This window comes from Schistocerca serialis, chromosome 1, assembly GCF_023864345.2.
Source record: "Schistocerca serialis cubense isolate TAMUIC-IGC-003099 chromosome 1, iqSchSeri2.2, whole genome shotgun sequence".
Lineage (NCBI taxonomy): Eukaryota > Metazoa > Arthropoda > Insecta > Orthoptera > Acrididae > Schistocerca > Schistocerca serialis.
In genome coordinates this window covers 868,343,210-868,363,549 of record NC_064638.1, presented here as the reverse complement: position 1 = coordinate 868,363,549, position 20,340 = coordinate 868,343,210, and the positions used below count along the sequence as shown (strand labels likewise).

Below are 20,340 nucleotides of genomic sequence, written 5' to 3'. Positions count from 1 at the left end.
GCGAATTTTACAGTAAATACCTCTAGTGGTACCTTCCTTGTGCACTGACGGCAGATTCGTGGCAGAGTCGTTGACAAAGCTCGCCTCAATTAATCATCGATGAATTTGAGTCTCTGTCTCCTTAATGTTTTAATTTAACTCAATGTCGAGAAGCCCAGTTCACACAAATATGTAGTTGAAAATGACAATAACAAGTTAACTGCTTTCTCGGAGATAGCCGGGTATTCACTGCTTATTGACATCCAAAATGTATCCAAAGGCACTTCGAAAAATTTTGATTTCAATCTTCTGTCTGCCAGTTCCTCAAGCGTAAACTCAAATTATTCGAAAGATATTTCGAGTCCACGAATGGATCACGAACGCACTTATGGTCTTCAACACTCTCTCCACTTTTTTTTAATTGTGCAGAAAGAGCGCTAAATGTTCTGTAACTAAGTCCATCAACACTTTATTATCGTCAGTAATGTGCCAGACAATTGGAAACATCTCACACGATTCATTTTCAATTGCTTGTATCAACAAATGTACCTTATTATTAAATCCTAGAATATTATCCATACTAGTCATAATACTTTCGTTTCTACCTTCCATTATTCTGTTTATTACACATAAAAGTATGAAAGTATCGTAAAGATATGCTAACTTAGACACCCATTCATCATGTGCAAATAAATCTGCATAGTCATGCCCCTCAATAGTCAAAAATGCAGGTACATCATCTCAAAGGCGCCCATACAATAGTTTTTGTTGTTGGGGGGGGGGGGGGGGGGGTTATGGAGTATTTTTAATATTTTGGAAGACGAATGGCGACTTGCAAGTAGCCATAAAAAAGTTCTGGTTTAGACCCTGTTAAAAACCTACGTAATACCGATTTTTAAATCATTTTATTGGATAAAAAAACTGATCACACTATATTTTTCCTTTCCGTGAAACGGGTGGGGGTGGGGGCGATATACCTTTGGTCCCGGGTATGGGAGTCGTTGCCTCATCTCTTTAATTTCAGGCATTCGGATTAAAGCTTCACCTCAAGGTAACCACCGTACTTCTGTCTGCAGCAGTAGTGTAAAAGCACGCTGTGATCCATTTCTTGACAAAAAACGTTAAAAAGCCGTATATTTAGGGGGTGCGGTTTGATGAAGTTCACGGCTTTTGCTACTCGTCCATCACAATTTTCAGAGGAGATGGCAAAGACTTAGCAACAACGGATTCGTGGCGAATGAGACAATGGCTAGTTCGTAAATTACTATTGATGTCACGTACTTTACTCACGAATCCTTTGGCTAAGCATAGAAGTGGCTCGGTCTTCACAAACACTAAAGTGTTGTTCCCACTTAATTCACTGCAGACCAACGCACGGAACATTTCTTCATCGGTTGCTCGTTCGGGTAGGTCTATTTCTGTGTTCCTTAGTTTAGTTTTATTTTACATCTAGGGCTGTATATTAATCTCATTGTTTGCATATGCTTCAGCGTATGAGTCTGTTTCTGTGTTTGTGTCTGTGTCATTCCAAGTATCTTGTTCCCGTGTTTGTGTGTTTGTTCTTCTTTGTAAAATTCGTGGAACGTACGTGACACGTTATCAGTTATGTCATTTAGTATGCTCCAGTCGTCCAGCTGTCCTGGAATTTGTCGTGTGTTGTCATACTCAGTGGTACGTGTGTCGGTCTGTCACAGTATAAAGTGACATGTTCGGGAGTTCCCAGCTCACCGCTAGTGCGCGTGGATGTTTGACTGAGACCGAACCGATGGAGGCGTACTGGATATGGACCATGGCCAGTGAGGAAATGGACCATACTATATGCGTTATATATACGAGGGGTGTTTGAAAAGACCGTGCAAAAATAAAAACTACTTACGTGTTTGGGGTAAACCTTTTTTTTTTTTCGACATAGTCTCCTTTTAGACTTATACACTTCGTCCAACGCTGTTCTAATTCGTTGATCCCTTCCGAATAATAGGAATTGTCCAAGTCTGCAAAATACCTATTAGTTGCTGCAATCACCTCCTCGTTTGAATAAAATTTTTGTCCCGCCAGCCATTTCTTCAAATTGGGGAACAAATAGTATTCCGAGGGAGTCAAGTCTGGAGAATAGGGGGGATGTGAAACGAGTTGGAATCCTATTTCCATTGATTTTGCTACCACAACTGCTGAGGTGTGCGCTTGTGCATTGTCGTGATGGAAAAGGACTTTTTTGCAGTCCCGTCACCGGTGTTTTTCTTGCAGCTCGGTTTATCAAACGGCCCAATAACGAGGAATTCTTCCTGCGGATTCTTCCTGAACAGCTGCAAACCATCCTTGCAACACTTCACATGATTTCGTTTTTGGTCATGCGTGAGCAATCGCGGAACCCTCCTTGCAGATACTTTCTCATGGTTCAAATCGCTCTGAGCACAATGGGACTTAACATCTGTGGTCATCAGTTCCCTAGAACGTAGAGCTACTTAAACCTAACTAACCTAAGGACATCACACACATCCATGCCCGAGGCAGGATTCGAACCTGCGACCGTAGCGGTCGCGCGGTTCCAGACTGTAGCGCCTAGAACCGCTCGGCCACCGCGGCCGGCATACTTTCTCATGTCCAAATGTTTATACAAAATATTATGCACCCGTTCATTCGAGATGCGCACTAGCAATCTCACTTACCTTAACTCTTCTGTCATCCATCCCCATATCATGGATTTTATCAATGATTTCTGTAGTCATAACCTCCACAGGGCGTCCAGAACGTTCATCATCACTTGTGCCAATGTGGCCACTCCGATATTTTTGCAACCACTTATAAACTGTTCTAATCGAAGGTGCAGAATCAGCGAAATGTTTATGAAGCTTCCCTTTACTCTTCTGAAGCGTTTTGCCTTTCATAAAGTAATGTTTAATCACCACACGAAATTCTTTTTCGTCCATTTTTTGACAATCACTCGACTTCCTTATTTCACACAAATGCCAACGACAAAGAAATACGCCAATATGGCTGAAACTTGGTGTGCGTTCTTTCCAAAGATGCTACTAACTAAACATGCCCTCGATACGCGTCAGTGGTGCCATCTCTCAGGTTTGCATGGACTTTTCAAACGCCCCTCGTATGTTTTAGCCTCATTCGTTTCTTGCTGCTTGGGGAAAAAGTATAAACGCGACGCCCCTTACGCTCCTTTGCTGTCGAATCCCATTCTCTCTACCAGGTAACATTTCGCCAGCGGTTTAGTTGGCACCATTCTGTGATGTCCTCTCCTATAACGTCAAATACCTTGTCGCCTCTGCTTTTCTTCTACCAGTACGCTGCTGCTCTTTAACGGATGGTGGAGTCAACGGGGCACCCTCCGATCACCACACATAGTGCCTCGGCCAATGTTGTGCCAAAAGCCTCCGACATCCTGAGCAGAACATTTTTTTGGCCACCTCCCTCAATGATTTTATGTGTTGCAAGCCTCAGTCCATGCACCCAAGCTCTCGCTGCAAAGCATACTATGGATTCGAGTAGAGCGATATGATTCGTATGTAACGTCTTTATAGGTAGTCTATATTTTGAAGTATATAGTCTCGTTAATTTATGCATTATTTTTATTGCTTTCTGGGTTGTAAGTCTGATATGTTCAATGAACTTCAGTTAATCGTCAACGTGTAACCTAGATATCTTGTCATTCTTTGCGTTGCAAGGATGTGTTATTTAGCTCGATACTGGCCTCCTTTTAATTTCGCCTTTCAGTAGTAAGTACATTGTATTATTAGCTGTAGTTGTAAGTTTACTATTATTACACTATTCATTCATGTTTATGAGGAACTGCGTAGTCTTTTGTTCTGAGTGTGTTCTTGAGTTTCCCGATACCACTACGAACAAATCATCAGCGTACGCTACTATCTAAGTTGCTCTATCATCTCTGTCTGGACTATCAGCGGCTCAGCAGCAATATCCCAGAATATGCCCTGCGGGCACCCTTTGCTGATTTTCTTGACAACTCTTCGGCGGTCCGCTCGCCATTCTGCAACTCTGCATCTGTAGTAACCGAGGAAGCTGTTATATAAAGCTATTAGGATTTGCATTTGGCTCAACTTTGCGAATAGCGCAGGCCATCAAAGGTTGTCAAAGGCATCACACACATCAATCAATACTGCCACCATATACAAATTGCATTTGTCCTGTGTGCTCCGAGTTACATGTAAAGCCCTATTTACTACATCGTCGATAGGCTTGTGCGGCCGGAACACACACTGATTTGGACTGATATCCAGAAGCTGTCTGTGTGACTGTAGTCCGTGTCCTGGACCTTGCCTAGTACATTCAGTAGGCAGGTCGGTCTATATGATTTGCGGTCTGTTGAGTCCTTGTCTTCCTATTTTTCGATAATCACTGCATCAGCCGTCTTCCTTTGCTGTAAAGAGTTATTAAGTAAGTTCATCAGGTAGGGGACGATTTGTGGTACAGCAGCTTTAAATGTTCAAATGGTTCCAAGCACTATGGGACTTAACATCTGAGGTCATCAGTGCCCTATACTTAGAACTACTCAAACCTAACTAACCTAAGGAGAACACACACATCCATGCCTGAGGCAGGATACGAACCTGCGACCGTAGCAGCAGCGCGGTTCCGGACTGAAGCGCCTAGAACCGCTCGGCCACTGCGGCCGGCTAGCTTTAAATGTTTTCGATTCGACTCCATCTGGGCCCGGAGCTTTTCTACCTGTAAGTTTCTGTATTACCAGCGCAGTCTCCTCACGTGCGAAAGGAGTAGTGGTTCCTCCACTTACGTAGTTGATGTCCATTTGTCTGCGTAAGTTTATATGGTGGTGTTGGTCACGTGAAGGGTCATCGTCTGGTAGTAACTTATTTAGCTGATAACCTACCGAGCATCTCAAGCCCTGCGTCATTGTTCCATCTTGTCGCTTTAGTGTTGACATTGCCGTTGGTGTTTGCAGTGTCTCAGTTTATATTTTGAAGGGCTCTCCGTATACGTTACTCTGTAAATTAGTGCTGATAATATTGTCCCAACGGTCCTGCAGTGCTTTTTGTAATTCTGCTTTGTTTCGTCGTTTGGCTTCAAGATATTGTTACAGCCTGGCTTGTATTTCTTGTGCTGTCTTTGCTCGTTGGTAGCATCGTATTTTCTCTCGTGAGGACTTCTATATTTTTGTTAATAATGTCGACCACGGTATACTTTGTTTACTTATGTCATTGACCTGTGGGATTGCAGCGATCTGAGGTTTAAGTAGTAGATAAGTTAATAAGTGAATTCTGTAATCAATACTTCCTCGTGTGGTGTGCAAGGGTAATTCTGCTATAGTATCTTTTATTGTCCGCCAGTTTGCCCCGTTCTGCACCAATCGCTGTTGTTGTTAAGTGAATGTGTTTGTGTTTATGTGTGTAGCAGTGCGTATAATGATTGTATTGTGATCGCTGTGTGTCGCTCTGTCATTACTTTGCCAGTCAGTGATGTGTGTTACAGATGTTCCGTTTGCTAATAAGATGTCTGTGTTACTGATACCTCCGGCATTTCCGCACTATGTTGGTGCTTGCCCTACCTTGTTGAAGACCAAAAGACTGAACTCATTTATGATGTCCGATATTACACGTCCTTTGGGATCTATCCAATCAGCATGCCAGAATGTTGAGCGTGGGTTAATGTCCGTGAGAATGAGTAATCTTTTGCCCATGGTGAAACCTCTTATTTTCTTAATTGAGTTTGCAAAGGATTCAATCTGATATGAGTACTGTGCGTATAATGATGCGGCTATCCATGATACCCTTCCCAATGTAATGTCCGCTGTTACAATGTGTTCAGTACATAGTTGTGTTATTTTTGTTACTGAAATTCGTGTATTTGCCACCACGATTGCTGCTTCGGCGTTCTTTACCCCCATAATTGTCATATATTGTGTTGGGAGAGCAAGTATTTTATCATCACGAGTGTAGGGTTACCGCAAACAGGCGACATCCGCCTGTACTTCGTCCATCAAATTGCTTACTTTTGTACTAACCGTTCTACTCCTCATATAATTCAGGTGTACGATCTTGGGGGTGGGAGATATCTTGTCTCTGCATAACTTCTGGGTTCAGTTTCTTTAAATTCGAAGTAAACCCGCTCGTGTGCTCTCACTAAATCCTTGTACATGCTGTTTAGGTCCAAACCCTCTCCCCTCCATGTTCATACCACCGCCGGGAGTCTACAGAGCTCTGGTTTGTGAGTTGGAAGGTTTTCTGTTCGTAGGACCAAGCGATCAGTCTGTTCCTTAGTAGAGCAATTTCTTTCTTTCTGGGTAATTAAGTCGTGTTACTAACTGTAGGGCAGTTTGAAATACATCTCTGTTTTCGAGGCTGCTTAAGCGTAGACTATACTCAAGGTGCATGTTGTCACCTATTGCTCCTTTATGGTGCTTCTGATTATTGCAGAACACTGACCTAGAGGATAATTTTCTGAATTAATTTTCACTCTGTAGTGGAGTGTGCACTGATGTGAAACTTCCTGGAAGTTTAAAAGGCTGTACCAGGATTCGATCCCCGAAGTTTCAAATCAGTGCACGCTCAGATACAGAATGAAAATTCATTCAGGAAACAAATCCTCTACACCATTTCTCTGCAGTATTATTTCTGTATATATGTGATTTTTTCTTGTGGATACAAAATGTACTCTATTATTGTCACCTTTATGTAAACAATTTGGGGCCTGTCTTGATAATGTCAAAACTTTGTATCAATAATTACATAATGTTGTAAAACATTGTAATTCATTACAATAAAGGAACTTTTGTTAAAAAAGTCAAAAGTTCTGTGTTCAACTCCCGGTCCAAAACAGTTTTAATCTGCCAGGAAGTTTCAAGTCAGTGCGTACTTCGCTACTGAGTAAAAATTATTAACATTTTTACATTAGGCTCACTGCACGTGATTTGGCATGCTGATTTTACTGTTTTCGTTTTCTTTTTTAACTTTTAATCTTGTATGTTACAGGCGGCCGCTACTGAATGAAGGTCTACTAGACTATCACGAGCAGTACCTCTCCTTTCGTGGCGAGTTCAGTGCGCTGTGCAAGGAGCAAGAACCAAATACGTCACAGATGTTTGCTTTCGCCGACGCAATGTACTCCTTCTATCGTGCCTACTGGTTCAACAGTCTACAGTATTTATCTTCTGCCGAAATTAGAATTATAGGTAAGTTTATTATTATGACTCATTCACTTCACGTCTATGCATCGATGACTGTTGACTGTATTCTAATTTGAAGAATGGCGCCGAAAAACTCATACAGCTACGTGTGCGACCAAAGTGTTTCCGTTTTGGGGGAGTTTCTCAGTGGTATACGCAACATAATGCGCCTCCGATGCAAGTATATAACCACCGACAGATTGGCAAGGGATTAATGTGGCATTTACGTCTTTCCGACGTGCGTGCAGATAATATGGAAACGTGGACTATGGCGACGTATTTACCAAATGCGTCCAAACAGGACCAACCCACTGATATTCTTCTCTTGGTTGCCGAAGGCAAACACCAGTAGACATTCAAGGGAGAATGAGGAATGTGTATGGGGCAGCACGTCTGTGAAAACCTCCGTTTTGGAACGCTGCGCCAAGTTCCTTGCTGTGTCAAATGTCGTAACGCAAAAGTTACGCCAACTCAAACTCGAGCAGCCGCCCTATAATCTGATCGCACCCCATGCGATTATCACGCCTTCGGACCTGAAGTAATGCCTTGAAGGGTCGACGATTCGTGTCAAACGAGGATGTACAGCGGGCAGTTACGGATTTATTCACGCAGTACGCCACTGTATTTTACCAAACGGCTGTCTTCAGCCTGCTGCATCGGCTGGACGATTGCATCAATGCTCCCGGCGATTTTGCCTGATTGGCAAACTAACTCTGGACTGCACGGCCTTCGAACGAAGTCTTTTTGATCACCCCTTATAAATTTCAACCTTTCGCGATTTTCCATGCCAAGCAAGATAATTGCTGGTGTACTTTTCATCGTCAACTTTTCAACTGATTCGCAACTCTCCATCTGGATCTATTACAAACTAGCTACTGCATTTCGACGTACACTGAAGAGCCAAGGAAATTGGTACACCTGCCTAATATCGTGTAGGGCACCCACGAGCACGCAGAAGTGCCGCAAGACGACGTGGCATAGGCGTGACTAATGTCTAAATTAGTGTTGAAGGGAACTGATACCATGAAACCTGCTCGGGTGTCCATAAATCCATAAGAGTACGACGGGGTGGAGATCTCTTCTGAACAACACGCTGCAAGGCATCCCAGATATGCTCAATAATGTTCATGTCCGGGGAGTTTGGTGGCCAGCCGAAGTGTTTAAACTCAAAAGAGTGTTTCTGGAGCCACTCTGTAGCAATTCTGGACGTGTGGGGTGTCTCTTTGTCCTGCTGGAATTGACCGTCGGAATGCACAATGAACATGAATGGATGCAGCTCATCATACAGGATGCTTACGTACGTGTTACCTGTCAGAGTCGTATTTAGACATATCAGAGGTCCCGTATCACTCTAACTGCACAAGCGCCACACCATTACAGAGCCTCCACCAACTTGAACAGCCCCCTGCTGACATGCAGAGTCCGTGGATTCATGAGGTTATCTCCATACCCGTACACGTCCATCTGCTCGATACAATCTGAAACGAGACTCGTCCGACCAGGCAACATCTTTCCAGTCATCAACAGTCCAATGACGGTGTTGACGGGCCCAAGCGAGGCCTAAAGCTGTGTGTCGTGCAGTCATCATCCGAAAGCCCATATCGATGATGGTTTCGTTGAATGGTTCGCACGCTGACACTTGTTGATAACCAAGCATTGACATCTGCAACAATTTGCGATAGGGTTGCACTTCTGTGACATTGGGCAATTCTCTTCAGTCGTCATTGATCCCGTTCTTGCAAGATCCTTTTCCGGCCGCAGCGATATCGGAGATTTGATGTTCTACCGGATTCCAAGCACACTCGTGAAATGGTCGTACGGGAAAATCCCCACTTCATCGCTACCTCGGAGATACTGTGATCCATCGCTCGTTCGCCGACTACAACACCACGTTCTAACTCACTTCAATCTTCATAACCTGTCATTGTAGCAGCAGTAACCGATCTAAAAACAGCGCCAGACACTTGTTCTCTTACATAGGCACTGGCGACCGCAGCACCGTATTCTGCCTGTTTACATATCTCTGTATTTGAATACCATGTCTATATGTCTCTTTGCTGCTTCAGTGTATTATTGAGTTCTGCACTATACAGGATGTAAAAGAACTACGTATATTCAATTTTAATGCCTAGAAGAGAGTAGAAGAAACACTTTTTCATATTACAAAAATGTCGCCGTTGGGTTGTGTCGCCGCCAGGAAGGTTTTGATTCTAGTGATATATAATACAGAGGCGGTGTATGCACAACTGGGACCTGCGTACTAATTATTGTATAACACACTCTAAACAACGTGGTGATTCTCGAGTAACGGCTGCGGCCTCAGCCAAATGGGCAAACAGCTCTTCTGAAGCGCCTATTGGTGTCTCGTGCACCAAACGCTTCATCTCGCTCAATAAAAAGAAATCCATCGGAGATCAACATCATGGTTTTTAAAACAATTTGAACACTGGCTTTGAACACGACTGGCGTCAAAACCTTCATGGATCCGTAACGGGGAACGGTGCAGGTTGCACCTGTGACATTTGTGTCAGTTACAAAAGTGTTTCTGCTTATCTCCTCTAAACACTCTGATCTTTTGGCTACGTAGTTATTTTACACGTAATATAAGGCTTGTTTTAAAAATGTCAGTGGGTTTCTGTAACACAGCCGTTACAGACGTACACTGACGGGAAAAAATCGTAACACCAAAAATTAATTACTGGTGAGTAATGAAATTTCGGGAATACATTTGTCTAGTGATTAACATTGGACGATCACAAGTTAACGTAAGCGCGAGAAGCCATTGCAAATGTGACATACCGGTACGTTAATAACTGCTGTAAACTCCAGAATGTTCAACGTGCATTGTGATGTACAGGTGCCGGGTGTCATTTTGTTGCACTTGGTCGGTTAATAAAGGGACGGTTAATGCTGTTTGTGGATAACATTGGGGATGTCGTCCGATGATGTACCATTCGTGCCCGCTTGTAGACAGATCTGGTGATGGAGCTGGCCAAGACAACATGTCAACATTCTGTAGAGCATGTTGAATCACAACAGCGGTATGTAATCCTGTTCGAAAATACCCCTTGGAATGCTGTTCATGAATGGTAGCCTAGCATTCGAATGACCAGACTGACGTACAAATTTGCAATCAGGATGTGTGGGATAGCTGGCCGGAGTGGCCGAGCGATTCTAGGCGCTACAGTCTGGAACCGCGCGACCGCTACGGTCGCAGGTTCGAATCCTGCCTCGGGCATGGATGTTGTGTGATGTCCGTAGGTTAGTTAGGTTTACGTAGTTCTAAGATCTAGGGGACTGATGACCTCAGATGTTAAGTCCCATAGTGCTCAGAGCCATTTTGCAGGGGATAACCACGAGAGTGATCCTGCTGCCACACGAAATCGCACCCCAGGCCATAGCTCAAGGTATAGGTCCAGTGTGTCTAGCACGCACACAGGTTGGTTGCAGGTGCTGAACTGCCCCCTTGTAACCAACATACGGCCATTACTGGCACCGAGGCAGGACCAGCTTTCATCAGAAAACCCAACAGACCTCCACCCTACCCTCCAATGAGCTCTCACTTGACACCACTGAAGTCGAAAATGGCGGCGATGTGGGGTCAGTGTAGTGCGCGCTAACAGGGCAAGCTGTCCTCCAAGTAACTGATTTCTAACAGTTCGTTGTATCACTGTGGTTCCAACTGCTGCTTTAGATACAGTAAGATGCGATAGAGACTTACGATGGCCTTTCCTTCCGGTAGTGCCACGTGGCCGTCAAGATCCCATTCTTCTTGCGAGCGAACATTCTCGTGAACACCGCTGCCATCAACCGTGTACAGTGGCTTCATTTCTGCCAAGTCTTTCTGCAATATCGCAGAAGGAACAGCCGGCTTCTCGTAGCCCTGTTACACACGACCTCTGGTACAAACTCAGTGAAGTTTTAATAATGGCATCTTCGCCGCCTTCAAGGCGTTCTTGACTAATATCAACTCATCACATCCAATCTTGAGAAAACTAATGCTCACGACCATTACAGAGTGTATTTAAAGCAAATCTGATTTGCATCTTCATCTTCACAGTGGCTCTACTAGCGCCACACTTACACGACTGGTGCGTCGGAAATTTAAACAGATATCACCTTTATCCGACTTTCGTTTATGTGAATATCGCACAGGTCCTTCTTGGTGTTACGATTTTTTCCCATCAGAGTATTATTTTTGTTAACCTGTAATTAGTGTAGTGTTCTAAAATTCTCATACATGATCTGTGTAACGTATTTCTCATATTCTCTGTTTTTCTTTAATGAATAATACTTTGATTTGTAAGTGAACATTTAATTACAGTAGACAAACTGTTAATATCTTCCTTACAAATGTTAATATTCTGAACTGTAATAAGACTGAAAAAACCCTGTATGAAAGTGTATTAACAGTAGTAGTTACGGTGAAGAATCGTTTTAATAAGTCATTATCGGTTCGGCACACACAAGCGAGCGAGTCAGGCGCGCGACACTGGACTGTGCGGAATAGTAAATGCTCCCGGCGAGAGAGGCGCTGTGGTCGCGCTCGCCGTTAGCCGTCGTGAAACTGCGACGTGGACAAAAGAGAGACGCTAGATTCACCTCGGCAACACTTCTCCGTGACGTCACTATGACGCGAACATCCCCAGTTTCGACCGTCTGGGACTATATAGGTCTGAGAAATGGGAGGAGGCACACGCTACGTATGACCTATGAACATAAGCTTCTTCAAATATTAAGGATCTCTCGAAAACGCGTCGCTGTTGGTACGCTTTGTCGTAATTAAATATGATATAAACATAACAGAAGCTGGAGTCTTCACGCAGTGTTTGAATTTAAAACCACATTAAAAATTGCAAGATTCTACAGTGGTGTGGTAGAGTATTGGCTAATGAAAACTAATCTAGCTACTACGATGGTTCGCGCCTGCGGCATGTAATTTTTTTCCCCTTCGCTTTTCTTAAAAGATTATGGGGACTTAAGTAATTTGAGGAAAGCATGCTCTGTAATAATTGATGTTATGTACATATAAGAGCGCTCTCTCGCAGGAGAGAGTTATAATTATCAATAATTTACACATTAAGCATGAAACTCGCAAATGCCAGTAGACGTTCATAATAGTTGATCATCTGGTAAAACAAAGTATCACTCAAAATAAAAATCATAGAAGAGACTGAGACATTTGAAAAAGAATTAAAACGTACGAAACATAGTGTCAGCCGTCTATAAAGCATTAAAGAAAATTTACAAGCTTGTTATTTTAGGACACTTCTTTTCCAAACGAGAACATTTAAATATGCAGACGTAATGTATTCTGGTACTGGTACGGGAATGCACTGTAGCTGTTTTTTCTCATTGTTACTTCAAGAAGTGCAAAGGATGCCACAGTGAATTGTAATTTTTCGCACAAATGAGGACATACTTCACACAACCACCATGCTTTTAACATTGGGGAAGATTATTGTTAATTACTTTTCGTAATACATAATTATGGTAAGTAAATAACGAGTATGAAGTTAGCTGGTTTTCACTTTCAAAGGAAGAAAAGCCAAGAACACTTTGCACTGAATGTACCAATTGAAGATATGACCTACAATGGCTATCACAGTCACATCAATACTCCATATTTATAATCATTTTACGATTTCAGTAGACTGTTATGGTACTACTCCATTTATTACTCTCTTCTTCTTTTTTCTTTCTTGACAAAAAATAAAAACACCTACAGCCGTCCTTATGATTTTATTTTATTTTGTCGCCGTCGGCCTAGAGGCGTCCTGCTAAAAGGATGGACATACAAAAGATTTATTACTCTGGTGTGCAAAGCACATAAAGTTTTCTATCCGTAACTAGACAAAACTTCGTTGCGTACACACCGATCGGGGTGGTTAGCACACGTATTCCACCGTTCAAACCCACGTCCAGCCATCCTAGGTCGACCACGAAAGGCGATAGTCATCCCTAACGGTCGAACTGCACTTGCACACGTTCGAGGCCCACGTGACGGACAGGCTGTGGCGCGTACGTCACAGCACGTGACACTGCAAGTCTGAAGAATGCCAGCAGCCGTCTCCTGCGAGGAGCGAGGAGCTACGTCAGACCATTTCATTAATTCTTGACTGCGCGTTTAAATGCATTCAAGCTCGCGTCAGTATATGACAAAATTAAGACCTTTGGTGGATGCTTTTTCAGTTACATGTTGATTTCCCGTGGGCCATTCATGGAGCCGAGCGGACTAGCCGACTAATGTGACGTCACAAGTTCGTTTCAGGCCCCGCATTTCTCGTGGACCCCGGTAGATGTCATAGTGACGTCACGGAGAAGTGTTACAGAGGTGAATCTAGCGTGTCCCTGCACGGAGGCTGCGAAGAGCACTCAGTTCATATAACTAACTGCTCACCATCGAAAGAGTGAATCCAGCCAGGCAGGGGAGCAGATTTAGGGTGAGAGAAACCGATACCGATACTGGATAACCAGTATTTTTCGGTATTTGTTTTGTCTCGCTTATAACTGGTTTTCTTTTCATTTTTTACTAAAACCGAGTACAAAACTGGCATATCAGTTTATCACAGCAGCAATGCCAAATTCTTCGGATTTTAAATAATTCATTTTTTGAAAAACAGGTAATATTTATTCGTAAAATTTCCATTGCCTTGAAATATTGGATTATTATAAAAACTAGGAAAAGCGACCGGAACTATTTTAGTAACAACTCCTTGAATTAGAAACAAGCAAAAAACGTAAGACATAATAATGGATATAGTACTGCAGAGCATGGGCGTACCCAGCGAGGGGCAGGGGGGGGGGGGGGGGGGGGCAGCTGCCCATCCCCCCCCCCTCCCCCTTCCCAGAAGATATTCGCAGTTTTTCACTAGTTTACTGTTTTATTTCATACGAAATGCTGCATGTTTTCTCGGATTGTACAAGTACATTCTTGTATTTAAAATGTTTATTAAAAGCAGTTTTTCACTGGTTTACTGTTTTATTTAATAAAAAGTGCTGTATGTTGTCTCGAGTCCTTGTTTCCTGAGACTAGTATGACCTTCCCCCCCCCCCCCCCCCCCCCTAGATCAGATCCTGGGTACGCCCTTGCTGCAGAGACAATACTGTATCTGTTGCTGTACGGCGTGACCTATTAGACGGTACACATGTTCGTGGAATGTGCAGCACTCGCACGCACCTGGTGTATATGGTAGTGACTCGCTGTCGTCTTCGAGCATCAGTAATATTACAGAACGATATCGCATCTCGTTTGCGGATGCATTTTTTATTCATTTATCTCTCTTTTGTGAAGTGCGGTAGCAATGAAGTACAATGCTCCATTTGCTTTAAAAGATTAAAAACGAGAGGAGGCACAAGGTACTTGCGATATAATATTACTGTAAGTAATAGCAATAAAAACCTAAAATCGGATATCTCAGAAGCCGGCTTTTTGAGTTGTTTTAACGATCAGATTAAACTGGAGACAAAACGAACCGGTTTAAACGATGACTGGTTGTTTCAGCGGTAACCGCTATCCTTAACTCGCGCAACTGACTGCATGGGCTAAAAACGTCGTACATTCCGTAGAAGCGCCGCCCCCCTACTGTTTCCAGTACAGTGAATAGATTTTAACTGCAAACTAGACCCCTCATTTCGTTTATAAAACTGAAACTGATACAGGTTCAAAACGGTTCAAATGGCTCGAAGCACTATGGGACTTAACATCTGAGGTCATCAGTCCCGCCAGCCGGTGTGGCCGAGCGGTTCTAATCGCTTCAGTTTGGAACCGCTACAGTAGCAGGTTCGAATCCTGCCTCGGACATGGATGTGTGTGATGTCCTTAGGTTAGTTAGGTTTAAGTAGTTCTAAGTTCTAGGGGACTGATGACCTCAGATGTTAAGTCCTGCCGGCCGCGGTGGTCTTGCGGTTCTGGGCGCTGCAGTGCGGAACCCCGGGACTGCTGCGGTCGCAGGTTCGAATCATGCCTCGGGCATGGATGTGTGTGATGTCCTTAGGTTAGTTAGGTTTAAGTAGTTCTAAGTTCTAGGGGACTGATGACCTAAGATGTTAAGTCCAATAGTGCTCAGAGCCATTTTTGTTAAGTCCCAAAGTGCTCAGAACCATTTGAGCCATCATCAGTCCCATAGACTTAGAACTACTTAAACCTAACTAACCTAAGGACACCACCCACATCCATGCCCGAGGCAGGATTCGAACCTGCGACCGCAACACCAGCGCTGTTCCCGACAAACATTCTGTAAAGTCAAACTTCAGCGCTTTGGACCTAGACGAGCCGATAGACCCAGACCGACCACCGTGTCATCGTCGGCCAATCGCGCCATCAGATGCAGTACAGAGGGGCATGTGGTCAGTACACAGCTCACCCGGTAGTTGATATTAGGATTCGTGATGAGGGAACCGCTCCTACTGCATCAAACAGCTTCTCAGTTGGCCCCATGAGGCTAAGTGCACTCCATGCCATTTCTCCCACCAAAGAAATATCCGTGGCAATACCGAGAACCTAACCCAGGTCCTCTGCATTGCAGTCAACGAAGGAGGCGACCCTAACACTACTCTACACCGATTAGCCAGAACATTATGACCACCTACCCAATAGCCGATATGTCCACCTTTAACACACATAACAGTGGCGACACGTCATGTTATGGAAGCAATGAGGCCTCGGTAGATCGCCGGAGGGAGTTGGCACCACGTCTGCACATACAACTCATCCGTTTCCCGTAAATTCTGGAATTCTGGGGAGGATTGGGTTCAGAACTGACGAACTCGGAGGGGGGGGGGGGGGAGAGCACATGAACTGCAATGCAACTCGCCACTTTGTTCCCCGAACCACACTATCGCGCACCTGGCCTTGTGACGTAGCGCATTATCTTGCTGAAAAAAGCTACTGCCGTCTGGAAACGTGACTGTCTTGGACGGGTGTACATGGTCTACAACCGTCCTTGGCCGTCATGGTGCCTTGCACGAGCTCCACTGGAACCATGGATGCCCACGTGAATGTTCCACAGAGCATATTGGAGCCGCCACTAGCTTGTCTCCGTCCCGCAGTATACAGTGAGTCCAAAAAGCATTCGTCTAGCTGCGTATCTTTTAGGAAACGAGGTCTGTGTAACATGAAAAGATATGTATATAAAATTTAAAGAACCAGTCATGTAAGAAGCACCTCGGTAAGTCAGTTTTGTTGAAAAGCAAGGAAAGGATTAACATCCAAATCGACAGCAAGGTTAACAAAATAGAATGAGCTAGTTCATAAAGTATTCGTCCACCATCTGAACATGCAGAAGTTCTGTGCGCAGTGATCAAACCATAACGCTGGCCCACGGCACACACTAGAGTCAACCGTGCGCGGCTCCACTCTATCCCACGTTGTGGTTCTGAACGGCGCCGATACAGTGCAGGTAGCGCCACGGGCCGTAAGGGTAGTGAGACGGCGCTGATCGAAAGGACACTTATTCTGCGCTTACTTAATGAGTACAAATCTTCTTACGAGATCTCTAAAGTAGTCGGTAGACCTAAATCGACGGTTCAGTCGAGAATAGATCGATTTTGCGCAACAAAATCCTTAAGAAACCAACCACGTACCGGACGCCCTCACACTTTGACTGATGCAGACGTGAGATTTATCACGAGGAAAATGAAGAAGAAACCTAAAATCAGCACTCCTAAGTTGTCTGGGGAGTTAGAGTATAGGGGAAAGAAGGTATGAGCCAACACAATCAGAAATACCTTCCAAACGTATGGGTATCACGGCCGGGTAGCGCGCAAGAAATTTTGTTTCAGTGAACGGAATCAGAAGTAACGTCTTCATTTTGCAATGGAACATAGATTCAACAAGGAAGACTTATGGAATAGAGTAATATTTTCTTGATTGGCGACTCCATGGAGTGTTCTGTGCACCACGACCAGATAATGGATGTAATTGGAAGGAGAAACAGCCTTGGTCGTATTTTTTTGTTTTATTATCCGCAAAATCGATTTTCGGTCACTTAGTGACCATCGTCAGTACTGTAATATACACTTAAAATTGTTAGGCACTGGTATTAACAGGCTTAGAGCGGTCACATGTGTTTACAGCATTGAGGATGGTCACTAAGTGACCGAAAATCGATTTTGCGGATAATAAAACAAAACAATACGACCAAGGCTGTTTCTCCTTCCAGTAATATTTTCTGATAACAGTAAATATAACGTATTCGGGTTGGTTGGCAGGCGAATGGTGCGGCGTAAGAAGAATGCGGAGATATTGCCATGCAATCTTGTGCCAACGGTTAAACACAGTGGTGGCTCCCTGATGGTGTGAGGCTGTATGAGTGCTGCAGGTGTTGGAAAATTACATTTCATAGACGATAAAATGGCTCACCATTTGTATATCAACATTTTAAAGGACAATCTGAATCCTAGCGCCGAAAAATTAGGTCTGCAAGGAAATCAAATTTTTCAACAAGATAACGACCTGAAGCATATGGCTCTAAATACAAGGCTGTGGCTTCTGTACAATACCCCAAGAAACTTAACACCCCTCCTCAGAGCCCAGACATTAATCCTACTGAACACCTTTGGAAAGTACTGGCAGATAGCATCAGGAGAAGACACATTTCTAACAAGAGAGATCTAAAAGAAGCACTTCAAGACGAATGGGACAAAATTCCAGCCTCTCTGACGGCAAACTTAGTCAAGTCGATGCCCAGATGACTACAAGCGGTAATAGCTGCAAAGGGAAACCCCACCAAATATTAATTCTTGTAACTGAAAACATATTTTCAGACAGTAAATTTTAAAAAAATATGAGTGGACGAATACTTTTTGAAGTAGCCTTTGAATAAGTTCTTCTTCTTTTGCTACTGCCTTGATCCCGCATTATGCGCAGGGTCGGCAGGGTTAAGTATGCACTTGGCATGGTTAATTTGAAGGGGTGGACGGATGCCCTTCCTGCCGCCACCCCATACTCCCTGGGGCGGAAGTAGTGTAAAAATGGTTCTATGTGACTTAACTTCTGAGGTCATCAGTCCCCTAGAACGTAGAACTAATTAAACCTAACTAACCTAAGGGTATCACACACATCCATTCCCGAGGCAGGGTTCGAACCTGCGACCGTAGCACTCGGAAGTAGTGTACCCCAGCTCTCTGCGTCTAGTGTAAAGTGTGAAATAGTGTGAATGTGTTCCAAATGTCTGCGAGTCCTGTAACTGATGCGGGACGTGGGGACCACCCCACTATTCACCTAGTAGGATGTGGAAAACCGCCTAAAAACCACATCCAGGCTGGCCGGCACACCGGCCGTCGTCGTTAATCCGCCAGGCGGATTCGATCTGGGGCCGGCGCGCCTACCCGAGTCCAGGAAGCAGCGCGTTAGCGCTCTCAGCTATCTGGCGGGTTCCATTTTTGTCAAATTTGCTATCGTTCTGGATGTATTTATTTGCTGTTCAACAACAAAAATAACTTACCAAGGTTCGTTGCGTATGACTATATGTTCACATTTTCCTTTCACGTGACATATGCCGGAAGGCGACGGATTCGCGCCCTCCCATCGGCATAATGAAGAAGGTATCGAGACTCATCAGACCTTGCAACGTTCTGCCACTGCGCTAACGTCCAGTGTAGATGGCCATGTGCCCATTTCTGTCCTACTTGCTAATGACGTTGTGTTAACATTGGCACAAGCATGGATCATCGGCTACAGAGGCCCATCGTTAGGAGTATTCGGTCCACTGAGTGTTCAGACACAGTTCGCTGCCTGTCCTGTTTTACCAGCCTGGTCAGCCTACAACATCCGACATCTGTAATGAGGGATGGCCGCCTGACCCCACGATTTCTGGCCGTGGTTTCACCTTGGCTTCGCCACGTGTTGAGGACACTAAGCACAGCACCCAACAAGTCGTGCAGTTTCCGAAATTCTCGTGCCGAGCCTCCGGGCAATCACAATCACCCCTCCGTCAAACTCAGATCGCGCGCCTTCCCCATTCTACACACAGACAGCACTCTCACTGATGCTACATGAACCATGCATGTATCTGACTAGCAGCCCTTCAAAAAAAGAAAAAAAAAAGCCTCTGAGCACTATGGGACTCAACTACTGAGGTCATTCGTCCCCTAGAACTTAGAACTAGTTAAACCTAACTAACCTAAGGACATCACACACATCCATGCCCGAGGCAGGATTCGAACCTGCCACCGTAGCGGTCTCGCGGCTCCAGACTGCAGCGCCCAGAACCGCACGGCCACTTCGGCTGGCTAGCAGCCCTTCCTCGCCAGGTGACGCTGCTATCGCCTGGAAGGGTTTATATCGATAGTAGGTCGGTGGTCATAATGTTCTGGTTGATCAGTGTGTACAGGACGTTACAAAAAGCTACGGCCAAACATTCAGGAAACATTCCTCACACACAGATAAAGAAAAGATGTTATGTGGACATGTGTCCGGAAACGCTTAATTTCCATGTTAGAGCTCATTTTACTTTCGTCAGTATTTACTGTACTTCCTCGATTCACCGCCAGTTGGCCCAATTGAAGGAAGGTCATGTTGACTTCGGTGCTTGTGTTGACATGCGACTCATTGCTCTACAGTACTAACATCAAGCACATCAGTACGCAGCATCAACAGGTAGTGTTCATCACGACCGTGGTTTTGCAGTAGGTGCAATGTTTACAAATGCGGAGTTGGCAGACGCCCATTTGATGTATGGATTAGCACGGGGCAATAGCCGTGGCGCGGTACGTTTGTATCGAGACAGATTTCCAGAAAGAAAGTGTCCCGACAGGATGACGTTTGAAGCAATTGATCGGCGTCTTAGGGAGCACGGAACATTCCAGCCTATGACTCGCGACTGGGCAACACCTAGAATGACGAGGACACCTGCAATGGACGAGGCAATTCTTCGTGCAGTTGACGATAACCCTAATGTCAGCGTCAGAGATGTTGCTGCTGTACAAGGTAACATTGACCACGTCACTGTATGGAGAGTGCTACGGGAGAACCAGTTGTTTCCGTACCATGTACAGCGTGTGCAGGCACTATCAGCAGCTGATTGGCCTCCACGGGTACACTTCTGCGAATGGTTCATCCAACAATGTGTCAATCCTCATTTCAGTGCAAATGTTCTCTTTACGGATGAGGCTTCATTCCAACGTGATGAAATTGTAAATTTTCACAATTAACATGTGTGGGCTGACGAGAATCCGCAAGCAATTGTGCAATCACGTCATCAACA

At 44.4% G+C, this 20,340-nt stretch overlaps 1 protein-coding gene across 1 annotated transcript in view; it reads left to right on the top strand.

The window, feature by feature from the left end:
* LOC126485904 (uncharacterized) overlaps nucleotides 1–20,340 on the top strand; it is a 201,277-nt gene that overhangs the window by 163,497 nt on the left and 17,440 nt on the right. Inside the window, exon 6 of the mRNA XM_050108910.1 lies at nucleotides 6,939–7,138. Coding sequence (XP_049964867.1) covers nucleotides 6,939–7,138 — 200 coding nt within the window. The remainder of the gene's footprint in view (nucleotides 1–6,938; nucleotides 7,139–20,340) is intronic.